We start from the raw sequence: 18,404 nt of genomic DNA on the forward strand, positions 1-18,404 counted from the left end.
TTTCGTGATGTTGATGCTGTCGGGGACGAAAAGTATTTGCTAGGAGAACGTTTTTCGGGAGGTGTTTGTTGCTTTTCTTCGTAACGCACATAACGTGTACCGCCGATTGTTTTTCTCTTTTTTAAAGCTTTTGATGGAGTTTTAACTGGTGTTCTTGGTTGTTTTTGTGGTATGGTAATTTTGCGAGGCGATTGCTTAACACAAAGAGCTTTGTTATAATTTACCAGTTCATCGTCAAAGAATAGACGATTACGTTTTCGAACGCGAACGGGCATTCCACGAGCATTTAACATTTGAATTGGTTGTGAGGTTTGAGGTTTTGGAGGTGGCAAGGTACCGACACGATGTAGACCAAGTGTAGCTGGACTAAAGGCGGGCGGTTCAATGTGCTCATCGTCAGACATTGATGATTTAATCCGTATTATTGCCAATTTATTGGGATCTTTCATTTTATTCCAAAGAAATTCAAGAAATTTCTCTCCAAGGTTATTCTAAGAAAAGAAAAATGTTATATTTCTTTCTAACATTTCAGAGTATGGAACTTACCTTAAAACTACAAGAATAAAATACTAAAAATTGTACATGATGCGTGTTATGACTCCAGAGCATGAGAAAGTGTTTTGAGGATTTTATCACCTTCATCTCCAATTAGTTCTTTCTTTGGATTGAATTGATCAAAGAATGAATACATCTTTTCCATACACATATCAAAAGTATGGGCGGTTGGATGGGTCATTGGTAGAATTTCACGAGTTTCTTGTGGCGTCGTTGTTGTGGTTCTTGTTGCATCTTCCATTTTAAACATTTCCTCGTCAATATCTTCATCATCATCCATGTCGTCTTCGTTTTCTTCCTCAAATTCAGCTTCTTCAATTTCACTTCGTGGTGCATTCACATCAAGAATGAGCAGTTTTTGAACCAACACCTGTATCAGGTGTTCAGTTAGAGCTGGTTGGTATTCCATTAGCCACAACACATTGTGTATATATCCAGCCACAACATGAGCAGGTTTCATTTTGCCCAAGGTTATTTTTGATGTTCCAATGATGTCCTCCTGGCATTGCCATCAAGAGTAACTTGCTGCAGCCGATGATCCAAGATGGGTACAACGACTATTCCTGCTCCTGGAATACCAGATGAATTGATGTCTCATCGTTTCACGTTTGATGTAAAACTCATCCCGTAATTCGGGTGTGGCTTATTCTGCATATTCGGTTTGGAGTTCTGCTGCCTTTGGAGAGTCCGATTTTCTTTTGAGAGATTTAGAGGGTTCCTATTGAGTTGCTGCTGGTAAAACTGATTTGATTGTCCATTTTTGTTAAATTGTTTTCTAAAATGAAAGAATAGAATAAAAATTTAAATTATAAAACTTGGAATAAAACTCTGAAAAGAATATATTACTATATTTTTAATTTTTTGTTACCTTTTTATTCTTGGGAAACAAAATTCCTTTGACAATTTCTGCAAATAATTAAATTCTTGTTTTTTTTTTTTGACAAGCAAAAGTCACAAAACTAGATGTCAAATTACTATTTCCCGCTGCCCTACCAAGCGGCGCCACCATAGCTTGAACCTGGTCCTGGCAGTCCATATATAATAAGTCAATAGGGGGGTTCACATTGACCAACTTACCGGACAGACCCATTGTCATTTGGCCTGATGGCTGAATTATATTTTTCGTTCACACTCATCAGACAATTTTCATCAAAACCCATTTTTCATCTTATTTTTAATGTATCTTTCACCTATTCTGCTCTCAAATTCAAGAGAATGGATTATCACTGTCTGCCGGACAGACATGTCGTTCAATTGACTAACATGTCCGTCCGACCACCAAAAAATCAAAATTTTTTGAAAACCATCCGGCAAACCGGACAGGTCGTCGGATGGGTGTTCACACTATCAAAACAGCATCAGATCAGACCAAACGGCGGCTGGTCTGTCCGGTAAGTTAGTCAATGTGAACCCCCCTAATGGCAAAAACATATTAGTATATTTTTTGAAAATATTGAAAGGGATTGCTCTTAAAATTCCGTATCTTTGGTTTAAAAATATAATCTTCAAAATTATACCAAATTAATATAAATTTGATGTTCTACAACTTTATTCATGCTAAAAAATTATGTTTCTATCATAGATGCTGAGAAAAATTAAAAAAACCGAAAAAATAAAACAACATAACCTCAAAAGTGTTGTCCTCGTTGAAAAACAGTGAATGCACAAGAAAAGATATTTATATTACCTACAACTTTGGTTAAGTAACTTATTCGGCCAAACCAATAGTTTAGTAGATATAGACCAATTCGCGTTTTTCAAAATGGCGAATTTCACCATGGGATTGGCGTCCCAAGAACCAGGACTTAAGCTTTTTTCTAACCTTTATTTCAGATTTTTAAAAATAAGCCTCCCTATATTTCGTTTCACAAAATTTCGTTTTTTATTTACTAACTTTCCTGTACTTAGACTATAGTTTTATGATCAATAACTTTCGACTCATACATCGCATGACTTTCAAAAATATACCAAATTATTGGAAATTTGATGGTCTATAACTTTAACTGTTTAAAAAATTATGTTACTATTACCGGGAATGTTTAAATCTTAAAAAAAACGAAAAAAAATAAATTAAAACAACATAACCTCAAAAATATTGCCCGCTCAGAATAATAATGTATTACAAAGAGAAAGATAATTAAATTTCCAAGAACTTTTTTCTGATAACCATTTCTCTAGGATAAATAGTTTTGAAGATATAGAGCGATTCGTGTTTTCCAAAATGGCGGATTTCGCCAGGGGGGTGGCGTCCCGAAAACCAGGACTTAAGCTTTTCTAATACTCCTCTTTCAGATTTGAAAAATTCAGCCGTCCTATATTTCGTTCCACAATATGCCTGTTTTTTTACTAACTTTCCTGTACTATAAAACACAAAAACCAAACCAATCATTACCTAATAAATTTGGTGCCAAAAGAATTTATCTGCCTATATACGCAAACAGTATATCCGCACACAAACACTCTGTATAACTCCTTTCTCTGCATGCAACATTCCAATTAAATGAAGAAAATTAATTTGCGAGCAAATGGTTGTGTACGAGTACGAGTACATTCGAGTAGAACGTAGGTGAAAATGGTCCTTTACTTACAGAAAAAAATATCCTGCGTACGATTCAATAAAAATTGCTAAGGTCAATAAAATGTTCTTTATGGTAAAAGACACGTTTTGCATGTAGACATTATTTGTTGCAGGATGCAAAATGCAACCTTTTACCAATTGGCCGGTATTTTGCATACAAATTTATATCAACACCTTAATAGCAAATGAATGCAGACCGGTAAGAATAGTGTTAAATAGTTATGCTAACCTTATTTCAAGACAATTTTCTTAAGAGCAATGGCGTCAAATTAAACGAAGTCCTTTTTTATAATTTGCTAACAATTTATCTCAAAGTAATTGTGGATTTCGTCGTTTTTTTTTTAATCAGAAAGATTTTTTGCTCCTTGAAACCATTTAAAGAAACAATAAACGTAGTCCTTTATCAACTTTAAGTTTTAAAGGTTATTTGGGTAGGTAAAACATTCTCTACAAATGAGTTTTGTTTAAACATCTGTTGAAATTTTGTGGTTTCCTCGACCTTGTCTCTTGTCTGGTATATATCCAATAGTGATAAAAAAGATATCGTTAAAAAGTTTTACCATGACAATAGAAGTCGTTGACATTAAGTGATTTTATTTCTTTGGTGGTTTGTTTTTGTTATAAAAAAGAAGAGATAGCTCCCTTTTAGATGAATTGTTTCGTTTTTACTTTTTTTATGGATAATTTTAAGAACTAAAGATATAATATTACAATCGCAGGTATCCATTAAGAATTCATTATTATAATTAAAAGGATAAAAAGAGGAAACATGTTATAAAGAACTTGTTTGTCATCGATTTGTCTCTAAAATTCTATAAAGAGAATGTAAAATAAGCATTTTTAAATTAAATTTAAATGGTAAGAAATATAAGACATGTTTAGAAAACATTAAGGAATTGCGCATCACTTTTGAAAATCTGCATTTAAGCGGAATGCAAATTTAAAACAAATTTGAATATATTATGTCAGTTGTAGACTTGGAAACCCATTTTCGTAAAATTCGACTTTTAGTGAGGAACGGGTCATTATTCTGTATTCCAAAATTTTGACCTTAGTTCTGTATCTGAATAAAAAATTCTGTATGAACATATTTATGTTTTAAATTATTTTGCTTTTCTATTTTATTCTTGTACAATCGAGGAGCTACAGCACCTATTTTGGATCAATCAAGCATTTTCCATTGAAAACCTTTGATTTAACCAAATTAGTTTAAAGAAACTCTTATTGCGAGAGTCGTTCAACTTTCGATGCGATAAAAGTCAATCGAATCGATAAATATCAGTTTTGGTATTGTGTATCTGTTTCGACAAATATATTTGCTATTGTGAGTTATGAAGTTGATTTGAGTCGATAGCAAAATTGTAAACGAAAAAGATCGAACGAAAAAACAAAAAATATCGTTAACAGAGTGTAGAGATTCACACACAATACAAAAATAAAAACAAAAATTAAGACTGGGTCTGGGTATATAAAAACACATAAAAATCATTTTTAAAATGATTAAAACAACATCCCTCCAAAAAAAAGTATGCAATTTCATTTGTTTTATTAAGATGCTTTAAAAAAAAAATTTCTTATAAATAATTTTTTTGGAAAAAGTTTTAAACTAAAATTGGTATGCCATTTTGTAGAAATAACTAATCAACATCTAAAACCAAAATTTCAAAAAAATTCAATGTCCGGTTTTCGAAAATTTGATTTTTTTATATATATTTTTTTTTTTTATTTTTATTTTTGGCTTATATTGGAATTATATAAATGCTTTTTTACTAAAAAAAATCGTTGAAATCAAATTAGTAGCTTCGGAGCCGTTTTTGAGAAATTTCAACTTAACTAAAATCGGTATATGACACACTCTTTTGGCATTCTCTATCATCGCAATGTCATGCCTGATTGTTATCTCAACTTTTTTTTTTTATGAATGCATAGGTAAGCTGATATTATAGTACCTATATCGCAGTTAACAATCACAAAATCCGAAAGTGACGATTTGTATGAAATTTTCCATGAAAAATAGGCGCACTTTTTGGGAATCCGAATTTTGGCACATACAAGTACTTTGAACCTAGTTCCCTTTAGTGCGCCCCTTGGGCGACATATAGAATTTCTCGGGGAATTCTTGGGTCGAGATGATCATAAAAGCTTGCTCCATTTAGAGTGTAGGTATACAACAGCCATTAAAACTTTTTTGTCCTTCCATTCTTATAATTCCCGGCTCAGTTCCTTCATAATTGTCATTTCAATTGCTACTTGCTAAACATGCTAATATAAAATTGGAATCCTCAAACCAATCCATATACTTTTGGACGAAATCAGCCATTTCTTGAACCAGCTGGTTTCTACTTGCAGACAAAAGTTCTGCTTGCAAACCTCAACATTGAGTTGTAGTTGACTTTTTTACATATCAATCGATGCGTTGGTGGAGTAGGTTTTTCCCCCTTTTATCAAATAAAATAACCTTTCTTAATGTTTTTCAATTAAATTTATTTCTTCAGCAAAAAAAAAAATACAATAAGAAGTAATATTTCGTTAAAATACATTATTTTTCTTTTTTTCTGTTTTTGTTTGTTATTTCATTAAAAGCCTTCATTTGCATTTAAAAATAACGCTTGGCCTAAATGAATTTTTTATAATAATAATAATATATATTGATTAAATTTAATAATAATAATTATATTAATTACATACATAGGTATTTCTTTTTTTTTTTGTTTTTTCATTCTATTTCCTGCATTTCTATTTTAATATTTTTTTTTTTATTTTTATTTTATATATATTTTTAATAACTATTAACTATAATAATAAATTCACCATAAAACTAAACGGTGTGTGTTAGTTTTTTTGTTTTAGAACAAAAATATGTTAACAATAATAGAAAAAAAAATTATAATATTGCAAATATAGAAAAATGATTGAATTATAATAATTATTTATTAATTAACGGGAGATAAAATCATAACATAAAATAAACAAAAATAGTAGACTAATAATAAAAAGGGCATAACAAGTAACTAAGATTTTTTTTTTTCCTTATTCAGAATAAGAAATAAAGGGACAAAAAGAAAGAAGGAAATGTATGTTAACCAAAGTAAAAAATAAAGCGAATTGTTATTAGACAGCACCAAATGGTTGCAGCAGTTAAAAGGGAATGGGCCTCTTTAATAAATTTGTGTGTATCTGAAAATTTAGGCCTTAACATTTATGTGTAATATTTTTTAAGTTTTATTTTGTAATAATAAATTCCACTTAAATGGTTAATACTTTGATATTTAATATATAGACTTATCGACTTCCTGTTTTTATTATTTTTTTTTCTTTAATTCAATTTGTAAGCTCAATTTACATTGCAAATTTGTAGTTTATTAATTTTTTATATTCTACAGAGATATACATAGTGAGAAGGGTTCATATTATTTCAATGTGTCTGGATTTTTTTTGTGTGTTGGTTAAAGATTTTGTGTGTTTTGTAGAAAATAGAATGTTTCAAAAAATATTTATAGTTTTCTTTTCTTTTTTTTTATATTTTTAGTTAAACTAAGATCTAAAAAAAAAAACTTAAAATAGAAAACCTCCTTTTCTCTTCTGATCTTCTAAATATTCTTGTGTAGAGAGCTGAATTGCCTGCTGAAGCATTTCACTTTCAGAAAGCTGTGCAAAACCTATATAAAATAAAACAGTTATTACAAAAAAATATTAAATACAATCAAAATATTGTAAACTAGTACCATTGGACATACCATCAGCAATATAGGATGACTCCAACAAGGATTGATAAAATGTCGATACTGGTTTCTCTGTTGACGTAGCTGGTGGAGTGAGAGGCGCAGGAGGAGATGATGACGTGGAAAAGAAGGCAGCATCATTATTTGGAACTTGTTTTGATGTACCAGGCGATGAGAAGGAAGAAGTTGAAGAGGAGGAAGATGGTGTTGGGGATGCAGAAGAAGGTTTATCTTCTGGTTTTTGTTGTTGGTTATTGGTGTTGTCGGTAAAGAAGAGTGAGCATGTTATTGGAGTTGTGGGCCTTGAGCGTTTATTCGTTTCACCAGAATCACAGAATGTTGCGGTGGCTTTTTGTTGCTTAGGTGTTGTTAGCTTTTCATTTTCATCATTACTGTTTGGAGACACATTAATGTTTTTATTTAGTATTGTAAACGTAATTTATTTGTATTTATTTATTTTATTGAAATTTATACAAGCATTAGTGATTGGATGTTGTCTAGCGTTACTTGTACTATGGTGTGGAACATGCAAAAATCGCTGTAGCTTGGGCGCAAGCTACGACGAGCTGGTGCGAAATCTTGAACATTGATAAATACCATCGGACATTCATTATTAGAGCTGAGGACATAATTTCTTTTCAAAACGAGAGTTTTTAAGTCTATAAGAATACACCTAGCCTCATTACGTGGCATAACTTAGTTTTTATAAATTTTACGTTAAGCAAACTTGGTATTTTTTTTCTAAACTGTTTCAACTCTTTTTTATTTTTAATTCGAATTATTAATTTCGAATTATGAAGCCCAACATCGAGTAAGAAAAGTCAAATATCACTCGTAGGCCTTTCTAACTATCACATTTCTGCAAAGAATCAAAGCTATGTTTGTATTCAAAGCACAAAGGATTTAAGATTTTTTAGAATAATGCTGAATCGAATTGAAAAAAAAAAAATTATAAAAAAAACATTAACAATTTTTATGTGGCATAAAAATAATTTTAAAAAAATGAGCGAATGTTTAATTAAGGAGTATTTTTCCATGGTCTTATTATGTTAATAATCACAAGAGATAGGATTTTCATGCACTTAAAAACGAAAAATATTCCCTTAAAAATAGAAAATATAAACTTAAAATATGCATTTAAGACCGCATAATTTTATAAAATATCAATATTTATATAAACATTTTACGTTACTTTTCTGAAAATTTATATAAACGAAACCATTTACTTTATTTATTGAGGTTTGCTTTAAAAAAAATAAAATTGACCAAAATTAAATTAATATAAATTTGATGTTCTACAACTTTATTCATGCTAAAAAATTATGTTTCTATCATAGATGCTGAGAAAAATTAAAAAAACCGAAAAAATAAAACAACATAACCTCAAAAGTGTTGTCCTCGTTGAAAAACAGTGAATGCACAAGAAAAGATATTTATATTACCTACAACTTTGGTTAAGTAACTTATTCGGCCAAACCAATAGTTTAGTAGATATAGACCAATTCGCGTTTTTCAAAATGGCGAATTTCACCATGGGATTGGCGTCCCAAGAACCAGGACTTAAGCTTTTTTCTAACCTTTATTTCAGATTTTTAAAAATAAGCCTCCCTATATTTCGTTTCACAAAATTTCGTTTTTTATTTACTAACTTTCCTGTACTTAGACTATAGTTTTATGATCAATAACTTTCGACTCATACATCGCATGACTTTCAAAAATATACCAAATTATTGGAAATTTGATGGTCTATAACTTTAACTGTTTAAAAAATTATGTTACTATTACCGGGAATGTTTAAATCTTAAAAAAAACGAAAAAAAATAAATTAAAACAACATAACCTCAAAAATATTGCCCGCTCAGAATAATAATGTATTACAAAGAGAAAGATAATTAAATTTCCAAGAACTTTTTTCTGATAACCATTTCTCTAGGATAAATAGTTTTGAAGATATAGAGCGATTCGTGTTTTCCAAAATGGCGGATTTCGCCAGGGGGGTGGCGTCCCGAAAACCAGGACTTAAGCTTTTCTAATACTCCTCTTTCAGATTTGAAAAATTCAGCCGTCCTATATTTCGTTCCACAATATGCCTGTTTTTTTACTAACTTTCCTGTACTATAAAACACAAAAACCAAACCAATCATTACCTAATAAATTTGGTGCCAAAAGAATTTATCTGCCTATATACGCAAACAGTATATCCGCACACAAACACTCTGTATAACTCCTTTCTCTGCATGCAACATTCCAATTAAATGAAGAAAATTAATTTGCGAGCAAATGGTTGTGTACGAGTACGAGTACATTCGAGTAGAACGTAGGTGAAAATGGTCCTTTACTTACAGAAAAAAATATCCTGCGTACGATTCAATAAAAATTGCTAAGGTCAATAAAATGTTCTTTATGGTAAAAGACACGTTTTGCATGTAGACATTATTTGTTGCAGGATGCAAAATGCAACCTTTTACCAATTGGCCGGTATTTTGCATACAAATTTATATCAACACCTTAATAGCAAATGAATGCAGACCGGTAAGAATAGTGTTAAATAGTTATGCTAACCTTATTTCAAGACAATTTTCTTAAGAGCAATGGCGTCAAATTAAACGAAGTCCTTTTTTATAATTTGCTAACAATTTATCTCAAAGTAATTGTGGATTTCGTCGTTTTTTTTTTAATCAGAAAGATTTTTTGCTCCTTGAAACCATTTAAAGAAACAATAAACGTAGTCCTTTATCAACTTTAAGTTTTAAAGGTTATTTGGGTAGGTAAAACATTCTCTACAAATGAGTTTTGTTTAAACATCTGTTGAAATTTTGTGGTTTCCTCGACCTTGTCTCTTGTCTGGTATATATCCAATAGTGATAAAAAAGATATCGTTAAAAAGTTTTACCATGACAATAGAAGTCGTTGACATTAAGTGATTTTATTTCTTTGGTGGTTTGTTTTTGTTATAAAAAAGAAGAGATAGCTCCCTTTTAGATGAATTGTTTCGTTTTTACTTTTTTTATGGATAATTTTAAGAACTAAAGATATAATATTACAATCGCAGGTATCCATTAAGAATTCATTATTATAATTAAAAGGATAAAAAGAGGAAACATGTTATAAAGAACTTGTTTGTCATCGATTTGTCTCTAAAATTCTATAAAGAGAATGTAAAATAAGCATTTTTAAATTAAATTTAAATGGTAAGAAATATAAGACATGTTTAGAAAACATTAAGGAATTGCGCATCACTTTTGAAAATCTGCATTTAAGCGGAATGCAAATTTAAAACAAATTTGAATATATTATGTCAGTTGTAGACTTGGAAACCCATTTTCGTAAAATTCGACTTTTAGTGAGGAACGGGTCATTATTCTGTATTCCAAAATTTTGACCTTAGTTCTGTATCTGAATAAAAAATTCTGTATGAACATATTTATGTTTTAAATTATTTTGCTTTTCTATTTTATTCTTGTACAATCGAGGAGCTACAGCACCTATTTTGGATCAATCAAGCATTTTCCATTGAAAACCTTTGATTTAACCAAATTAGTTTAAAGAAACTCTTATTGCGAGAGTCGTTCAACTTTCGATGCGATAAAAGTCAATCGAATCGATAAATATCAGTTTTGGTATTGTGTATCTGTTTCGACAAATATATTTGCTATTGTGAGTTATGAAGTTGATTTGAGTCGATAGCAAAATTGTAAACGAAAAAGATCGAACGAAAAAACAAAAAATATCGTTAACAGAGTGTAGAGATTCACACACAATACAAAAATAAAAACAAAAATTAAGACTGGGTCTGGGTATATAAAAACACATAAAAATCATTTTTAAAATGATTAAAACAACATCCCTCCAAAAAAAAGTATGCAATTTCATTTGTTTTATTAAGATGCTTTAAAAAAAAAATTTCTTATAAATAATTTTTTTGGAAAAAGTTTTAAACTAAAATTGGTATGCCATTTTGTAGAAATAACTAATCAACATCTAAAACCAAAATTTCAAAAAAATTCAATGTCCGGTTTTCGAAAATTTGATTTTTTTATATATATTTTTTTTTTTTATTTTTATTTTTGGCTTATATTGGAATTATATAAATGCTTTTTTACTAAAAAAAATCGTTGAAATCAAATTAGTAGCTTCGGAGCCGTTTTTGAGAAATTTCAACTTAACTAAAATCGGTATATGACACACTCTTTTGGCATTCTCTATCATCGCAATGTCATGCCTGATTGTTATCTCAACTTTTTTTTTTTATGAATGCATAGGTAAGCTGATATTATAGTACCTATATCGCAGTTAACAATCACAAAATCCGAAAGTGACGATTTGTATGAAATTTTCCATGAAAAATAGGCGCACTTTTTGGGAATCCGAATTTTGGCACATACAAGTACTTTGAACCTAGTTCCCTTTAGTGCGCCCCTTGGGCGACATATAGAATTTCTCGGGGAATTCTTGGGTCGAGATGATCATAAAAGCTTGCTCCATTTAGAGTGTAGGTATACAACAGCCATTAAAACTTTTTTGTCCTTCCATTCTTATAATTCCCGGCTCAGTTCCTTCATAATTGTCATTTCAATTGCTACTTGCTAAACATGCTAATATAAAATTGGAATCCTCAAACCAATCCATATACTTTTGGACGAAATCAGCCATTTCTTGAACCAGCTGGTTTCTACTTGCAGACAAAAGTTCTGCTTGCAAACCTCAACATTGAGTTGTAGTTGACTTTTTTACATATCAATCGATGCGTTGGTGGAGTAGGTTTTTCCCCCTTTTATCAAATAAAATAACCTTTCTTAATGTTTTTCAATTAAATTTATTTCTTCAGCAAAAAAAAAAATACAATAAGAAGTAATATTTCGTTAAAATACATTATTTTTCTTTTTTTCTGTTTTTGTTTGTTATTTCATTAAAAGCCTTCATTTGCATTTAAAAATAACGCTTGGCCTAAATGAATTTTTTATAATAATAATAATATATATTGATTAAATTTAATAATAATAATTATATTAATTACATACATAGGTATTTCTTTTTTTTTTTGTTTTTTCATTCTATTTCCTGCATTTCTATTTTAATATTTTTTTTTTTATTTTTATTTTATATATATTTTTAATAACTATTAACTATAATAATAAATTCACCATAAAACTAAACGGTGTGTGTTAGTTTTTTTGTTTTAGAACAAAAATATGTTAACAATAATAGAAAAAAAAATTATAATATTGCAAATATAGAAAAATGATTGAATTATAATAATTATTTATTAATTAACGGGAGATAAAATCATAACATAAAATAAACAAAAATAGTAGACTAATAATAAAAAGGGCATAACAAGTAACTAAGATTTTTTTTTTTCCTTATTCAGAATAAGAAATAAAGGGACAAAAAGAAAGAAGGAAATGTATGTTAACCAAAGTAAAAAATAAAGCGAATTGTTATTAGACAGCACCAAATGGTTGCAGCAGTTAAAAGGGAATGGGCCTCTTTAATAAATTTGTGTGTATCTGAAAATTTAGGCCTTAACATTTATGTGTAATATTTTTTAAGTTTTATTTTGTAATAATAAATTCCACTTAAATGGTTAATACTTTGATATTTAATATATAGACTTATCGACTTCCTGTTTTTATTATTTTTTTTTCTTTAATTCAATTTGTAAGCTCAATTTACATTGCAAATTTGTAGTTTATTAATTTTTTATATTCTACAGAGATATACATAGTGAGAAGGGTTCATATTATTTCAATGTGTCTGGATTTTTTTTGTGTGTTGGTTAAAGATTTTGTGTGTTTTGTAGAAAATAGAATGTTTCAAAAAATATTTATAGTTTTCTTTTCTTTTTTTTTATATTTTTAGTTAAACTAAGATCTAAAAAAAAAAACTTAAAATAGAAAACCTCCTTTTCTCTTCTGATCTTCTAAATATTCTTGTGTAGAGAGCTGAATTGCCTGCTGAAGCATTTCACTTTCAGAAAGCTGTGCAAAACCTATATAAAATAAAACAGTTATTACAAAAAAATATTAAATACAATCAAAATATTGTAAACTAGTACCATTGGACATACCATCAGCAATATAGGATGACTCCAACAAGGATTGATAAAATGTCGATACTGGTTTCTCTGTTGACGTAGCTGGTGGAGTGAGAGGCGCAGGAGGAGATGATGACGTGGAAAAGAAGGCAGCATCATTATTTGGAACTTGTTTTGATGTACCAGGCGATGAGAAGGAAGAAGTTGAAGAGGAGGAAGATGGTGTTGGGGATGCAGAAGAAGGTTTATCTTCTGGTTTTTGTTGTTGGTTATTGGTGTTGTCGGTAAAGAAGAGTGAGCATGTTATTGGAGTTGTGGGCCTTGAGCGTTTATTCGTTTCACCAGAATCACAGAATGTTGCGGTGGCTTTTTGTTGCTTAGGTGTTGTTAGCTTTTCATTTTCATCATTACTGTTTGGAGACACATTAATGTTTTTATTTAGTATTGTAAACGTAATTTATTTGTATTTATTTATTTTATTGAAATTTATACAAGCATTAGTGATTGGATGTTGTCTAGCGTTACTTGTACTATGGTGTGGAACATGCAAAAATCGCTGTAGCTTGGGCGCAAGCTACGACGAGCTGGTGCGAAATCTTGAACATTGATAAATACCATCGGACATTCATTATTAGAGCTGAGGACATAATTTCTTTTCAAAACGAGAGTTTTTAAGTCTATAAGAATACACCTAGCCTCATTACGTGGCATAACTTAGTTTTTATAAATTTTACGTTAAGCAAACTTGGTATTTTTTTTCTAAACTGTTTCAACTCTTTTTTATTTTTAATTCGAATTATTAATTTCGAATTATGAAGCCCAACATCGAGTAAGAAAAGTCAAATATCACTCGTAGGCCTTTCTAACTATCACATTTCTGCAAAGAATCAAAGCTATGTTTGTATTCAAAGCACAAAGGATTTAAGATTTTTTAGAATAATGCTGAATCGAATTGAAAAAAAAAAAATTATAAAAAAAACATTAACAATTTTTATGTGGCATAAAAATAATTTTAAAAAAATGAGCGAATGTTTAATTAAGGAGTATTTTTCCATGGTCTTATTATGTTAATAATCACAAGAGATAGGATTTTCATGCACTTAAAAACGAAAAATATTCCCTTAAAAATAGAAAATATAAACTTAAAATATGCATTTAAGACCGCATAATTTTATAAAATATCAATATTTATATAAACATTTTACGTTACTTTTCTGAAAATTTATATAAACGAAACCATTTACTTTATTTATTGAGGTTTGCTTTAAAAAAAATAAAATTGACCAAAATTAAATTAATATAAATTTGATGTTCTACAACTTTATTCATGCTAAAAAATTATGTTTCTATCATAGATGCTGAGAAAAATTAAAAAAACCGAAAAAATAAAACAACATAACCTCAAAAGTGTTGTCCTCGTTGAAAAACAGTGAATGCACAAGAAAAGATATTTATATTACCTACAACTTTGGTTAAGTAACTTATTCGGCCAAACCAATAGTTTAGTAGATATAGACCAATTCGCGTTTTTCAAAATGGCGAATTTCACCATGGGATTGGCGTCCCAAGAACCAGGACTTAAGCTTTTTTCTAACCTTTATTTCAGATTTTTAAAAATAAGCCTCCCTATATTTCGTTTCACAAAATTTCGTTTTTTATTTACTAACTTTCCTGTACTTAGACTATAGTTTTATGATCAATAACTTTCGACTCATACATCGCATGACTTTCAAAAATATACCAAATTATTGGAAATTTGATGGTCTATAACTTTAACTGTTTAAAAAATTATGTTACTATTACCGGGAATGTTTAAATCTTAAAAAAAACGAAAAAAAATAAATTAAAACAACATAACCTCAAAAATATTGCCCGCTCAGAATAATAATGTATTACAAAGAGAAAGATAATTAAATTTCCAAGAACTTTTTTCTGATAACCATTTCTCTAGGATAAATAGTTTTGAAGATATAGAGCGATTCGTGTTTTCCAAAATGGCGGATTTCGCCAGGGGGGTGGCGTCCCGAAAACCAGGACTTAAGCTTTTCTAATACTCCTCTTTCAGATTTGAAAAATTCAGCCGTCCTATATTTCGTTCCACAATATGCCTGTTTTTTTACTAACTTTCCTGTACTATAAAACACAAAAACCAAACCAATCATTACCTAATAAATTTGGTGCCAAAAGAATTTATCTGCCTATATACGCAAACAGTATATCCGCACACAAACACTCTGTATAACTCCTTTCTCTGCATGCAACATTCCAATTAAATGAAGAAAATTAATTTGCGAGCAAATGGTTGTGTACGAGTACGAGTACATTCGAGTAGAACGTAGGTGAAAATGGTCCTTTACTTACAGAAAAAAATATCCTGCGTACGATTCAATAAAAATTGCTAAGGTCAATAAAATGTTCTTTATGGTAAAAGACACGTTTTGCATGTAGACATTATTTGTTGCAGGATGCAAAATGCAACCTTTTACCAATTGGCCGGTATTTTGCATACAAATTTATATCAACACCTTAATAGCAAATGAATGCAGACCGGTAAGAATAGTGTTAAATAGTTATGCTAACCTTATTTCAAGACAATTTTCTTAAGAGCAATGGCGTCAAATTAAACGAAGTCCTTTTTTATAATTTGCTAACAATTTATCTCAAAGTAATTGTGGATTTCGTCGTTTTTTTTTTAATCAGAAAGATTTTTTGCTCCTTGAAACCATTTAAAGAAACAATAAACGTAGTCCTTTATCAACTTTAAGTTTTAAAGGTTATTTGGGTAGGTAAAACATTCTCTACAAATGAGTTTTGTTTAAACATCTGTTGAAATTTTGTGGTTTCCTCGACCTTGTCTCTTGTCTGGTATATATCCAATAGTGATAAAAAAGATATCGTTAAAAAGTTTTACCATGACAATAGAAGTCGTTGACATTAAGTGATTTTATTTCTTTGGTGGTTTGTTTTTGTTATAAAAAAGAAGAGATAGCTCCCTTTTAGATGAATTGTTTCGTTTTTACTTTTTTTATGGATAATTTTAAGAACTAAAGATATAATATTACAATCGCAGGTATCCATTAAGAATTCATTATTATAATTAAAAGGATAAAAAGAGGAAACATGTTATAAAGAACTTGTTTGTCATCGATTTGTCTCTAAAATTCTATAAAGAGAATGTAAAATAAGCATTTTTAAATTAAATTTAAATGGTAAGAAATATAAGACATGTTTAGAAAACATTAAGGAATTGCGCATCACTTTTGAAAATCTGCATTTAAGCGGAATGCAAATTTAAAACAAATTTGAATATATTATGTCAGTTGTAGACTTGGAAACCCATTTTCGTAAAATTCGACTTTTAGTGAGGAACGGGTCATTATTCTGTATTCCAAAATTTTGACCTTAGTTCTGTATCTGAATAAAAAATTCTGTATGAACATATTTATGTTTTAAATTATTTTGCTTTTCTATTTTATTCTTGTACAATCGAGGAGCTACAGCACCTATTTTGGATCAATCAAGCATTTTCCATTGAAAACCTTTGATTTAACCAAATTAGTTTAAAGAAACTCTTATTGCGAGAGTCGTTCAACTTTCGATGCGATAAAAGTCAATCGAATCGATAAATATCAGTTTTGGTATTGTGTATCTGTTTCGACAAATATATTTGCTATTGTGAGTTATGAAGTTGATTTGAGTCGATAGCAAAATTGTAAACGAAAAAGATCGAACGAAAAAACAAAAAATATCGTTAACAGAGTGTAGAGATTCACACACAATACAAAAATAAAAACAAAAATTAAGACTGGGTCTGGGTATATAAAAACACATAAAAATCATTTTTAAAATGATTAAAACAACATCCCTCCAAAAAAAAGTATGCAATTTCATTTGTTTTATTAAGATGCTTTAAAAAAAAAATTTCTTATAAATAATTTTTTTGGAAAAAGTTTTAAACTAAAATTGGTATGCCATTTTGTAGAAATAACTAATCAACATCTAAAACCAAAATTTCAAAAAAATTCAATGTCCGGTTTTCGAAAATTTGATTTTTTTATATATATTTTTTTTTTTTATTTTTATTTTTGGCTTATATTGGAATTATATAAATGCTTTTTTACTAAAAAAAATCGTTGAAATCAAATTAGTAGCTTCGGAGCCGTTTTTGAGAAATTTCAACTTAACTAAAATCGGTATATGACACACTCTTTTGGCATTCTCTATCATCGCAATGTCATGCCTGATTGTTATCTCAACTTTTTTTTTTTATGAATGCATAGGTAAGCTGATATTATAGTACCTATATCGCAGTTAACAATCACAAAATCCGAAAGTGACGATTTGTATGAAATTTTCCATGAAAAATAGGCGCACTTTTTGGGAATCCGAATTTTGGCACATACAAGTACTTTGAACCTAGTTCCCTTTAGTGCGCCCCTTGGGCGACATATAGAATTTCTCGGGGAATTCTTGGGTCGAGATGATCATAAAAGCTTGCTCCATTTAGAGTGTAGGTATACAACAGCCATTAAAACTTTTTTGTCCTTCCATTCTTATAATTCCCGGCTCAGTTCCTTCATAATTGTCATTTCAATTGCTACTTGCTAAACATGCTAATATAAAATTGGAATCCTCAAACCAATCCATATACTTTTGGACGAAATCAGCCATTTCTTGAACCAGCTGGTTTCTACTTGCAGACAAAAGTTCTGCTTGCAAACCTCAACATTGAGTTGTAGTTGACTTTTTTACATATCAATCGATGCGTTGGTGGAGTAGGTTTTTCCCCCTTTTATCAAATAAAATAACCTTTCTTAATGTTTTTCAATTAAATTTATTTCTTCAGCAAAAAAAAAAATACAATAAGAAGTAATATTTCGTTAAAATACATTATTTTTCTTTTTTTCTGTTTTTGTTTGTTATTTCATTAAAAGCCTTCATTTGCATTTAAAAATAACGCTTGGCCTAAATGAATTTTTTATAATAATAATAATATATATTGATTAAATTTAATAATAATAATTATATTAATTACATACATAGGTATTTCTTTTTTTTTTTGTTTTTTCATTCTATTTCCTGCATTTCTATTTTAATATTTTTTTTTTTATTTTTATTTTATATATATTTTTAATAACTATTAACTATAATAATAAATTCACCATAAAACTAAACGGTGTGTGTTAGTTTTTTTGTTTTAGAACAAAAATATGTTAACAATAATAGAAAAAAAAATTATAATATTGCAAATATAGAAAAATGATTGAATTATAATAATTATTTATTAATTAACGGGAGATAAAATCATAACATAAAATAAACAAAAATAGTAGACTAATAATAAAAAGGGCATAACAAGTAACTAAGATTTTTTTTTTTCCTTATTCAGAATAAGAAATAAAGGGACAAAAAGAAAGAAGGAAATGTATGTTAACCAAAGTAAAAAATAAAGCGAATTGTTATTAGACAGCACCAAATGGTTGCAGCAGTTAAAAGGGAATGGGCCTCTTTA

The 18,404-nt window shown here is 29.2% G+C and overlaps 2 protein-coding genes across 2 annotated transcripts; both read right to left on the bottom strand.

Annotated features, from left to right (window-relative positions):
- Nucleotides 1–527: 527 nt before the first annotated feature.
- Nucleotides 528–1,583, bottom strand: LOC129918389 (RNA polymerase I-specific transcription initiation factor RRN3-like). The gene is made up of 2 exons (XM_055998880.1): nt 1,424–1,583; nt 528–1,330 (listed from the first exon to the last, which is right to left on the bottom strand). The coding sequence occupies exon 2, from the start codon at nt 1,013–1,015 to the stop codon at nt 593–595; it is 423 nt and encodes a 140-aa protein (XP_055854855.1). The 5' UTR covers nt 1,016–1,330; nt 1,424–1,583; the 3' UTR covers nt 528–592.
- A 10,907-nt stretch (nt 1,584–12,490) lies between these two features.
- On the bottom strand, nt 12,491–13,343 carry LOC129919369 (uncharacterized; the record flags this gene model as incomplete). The annotated part of the gene is made up of 2 exons (XM_056000227.1): nt 12,491–12,847; nt 12,914–13,343. Coding segments are annotated over 2 exons (534 nt in total), but the record flags the coding sequence as incomplete, so codon positions are not given.
- Between the last annotated feature and the right edge of the window lie 5,061 nt (nt 13,344–18,404).

The sequence above is a fragment of the Episyrphus balteatus genome, chromosome 4 (assembly GCF_945859705.1).
Source record: "Episyrphus balteatus chromosome 4, idEpiBalt1.1, whole genome shotgun sequence".
Classification (NCBI taxonomy): domain Eukaryota; kingdom Metazoa; phylum Arthropoda; class Insecta; order Diptera; family Syrphidae; genus Episyrphus; species Episyrphus balteatus.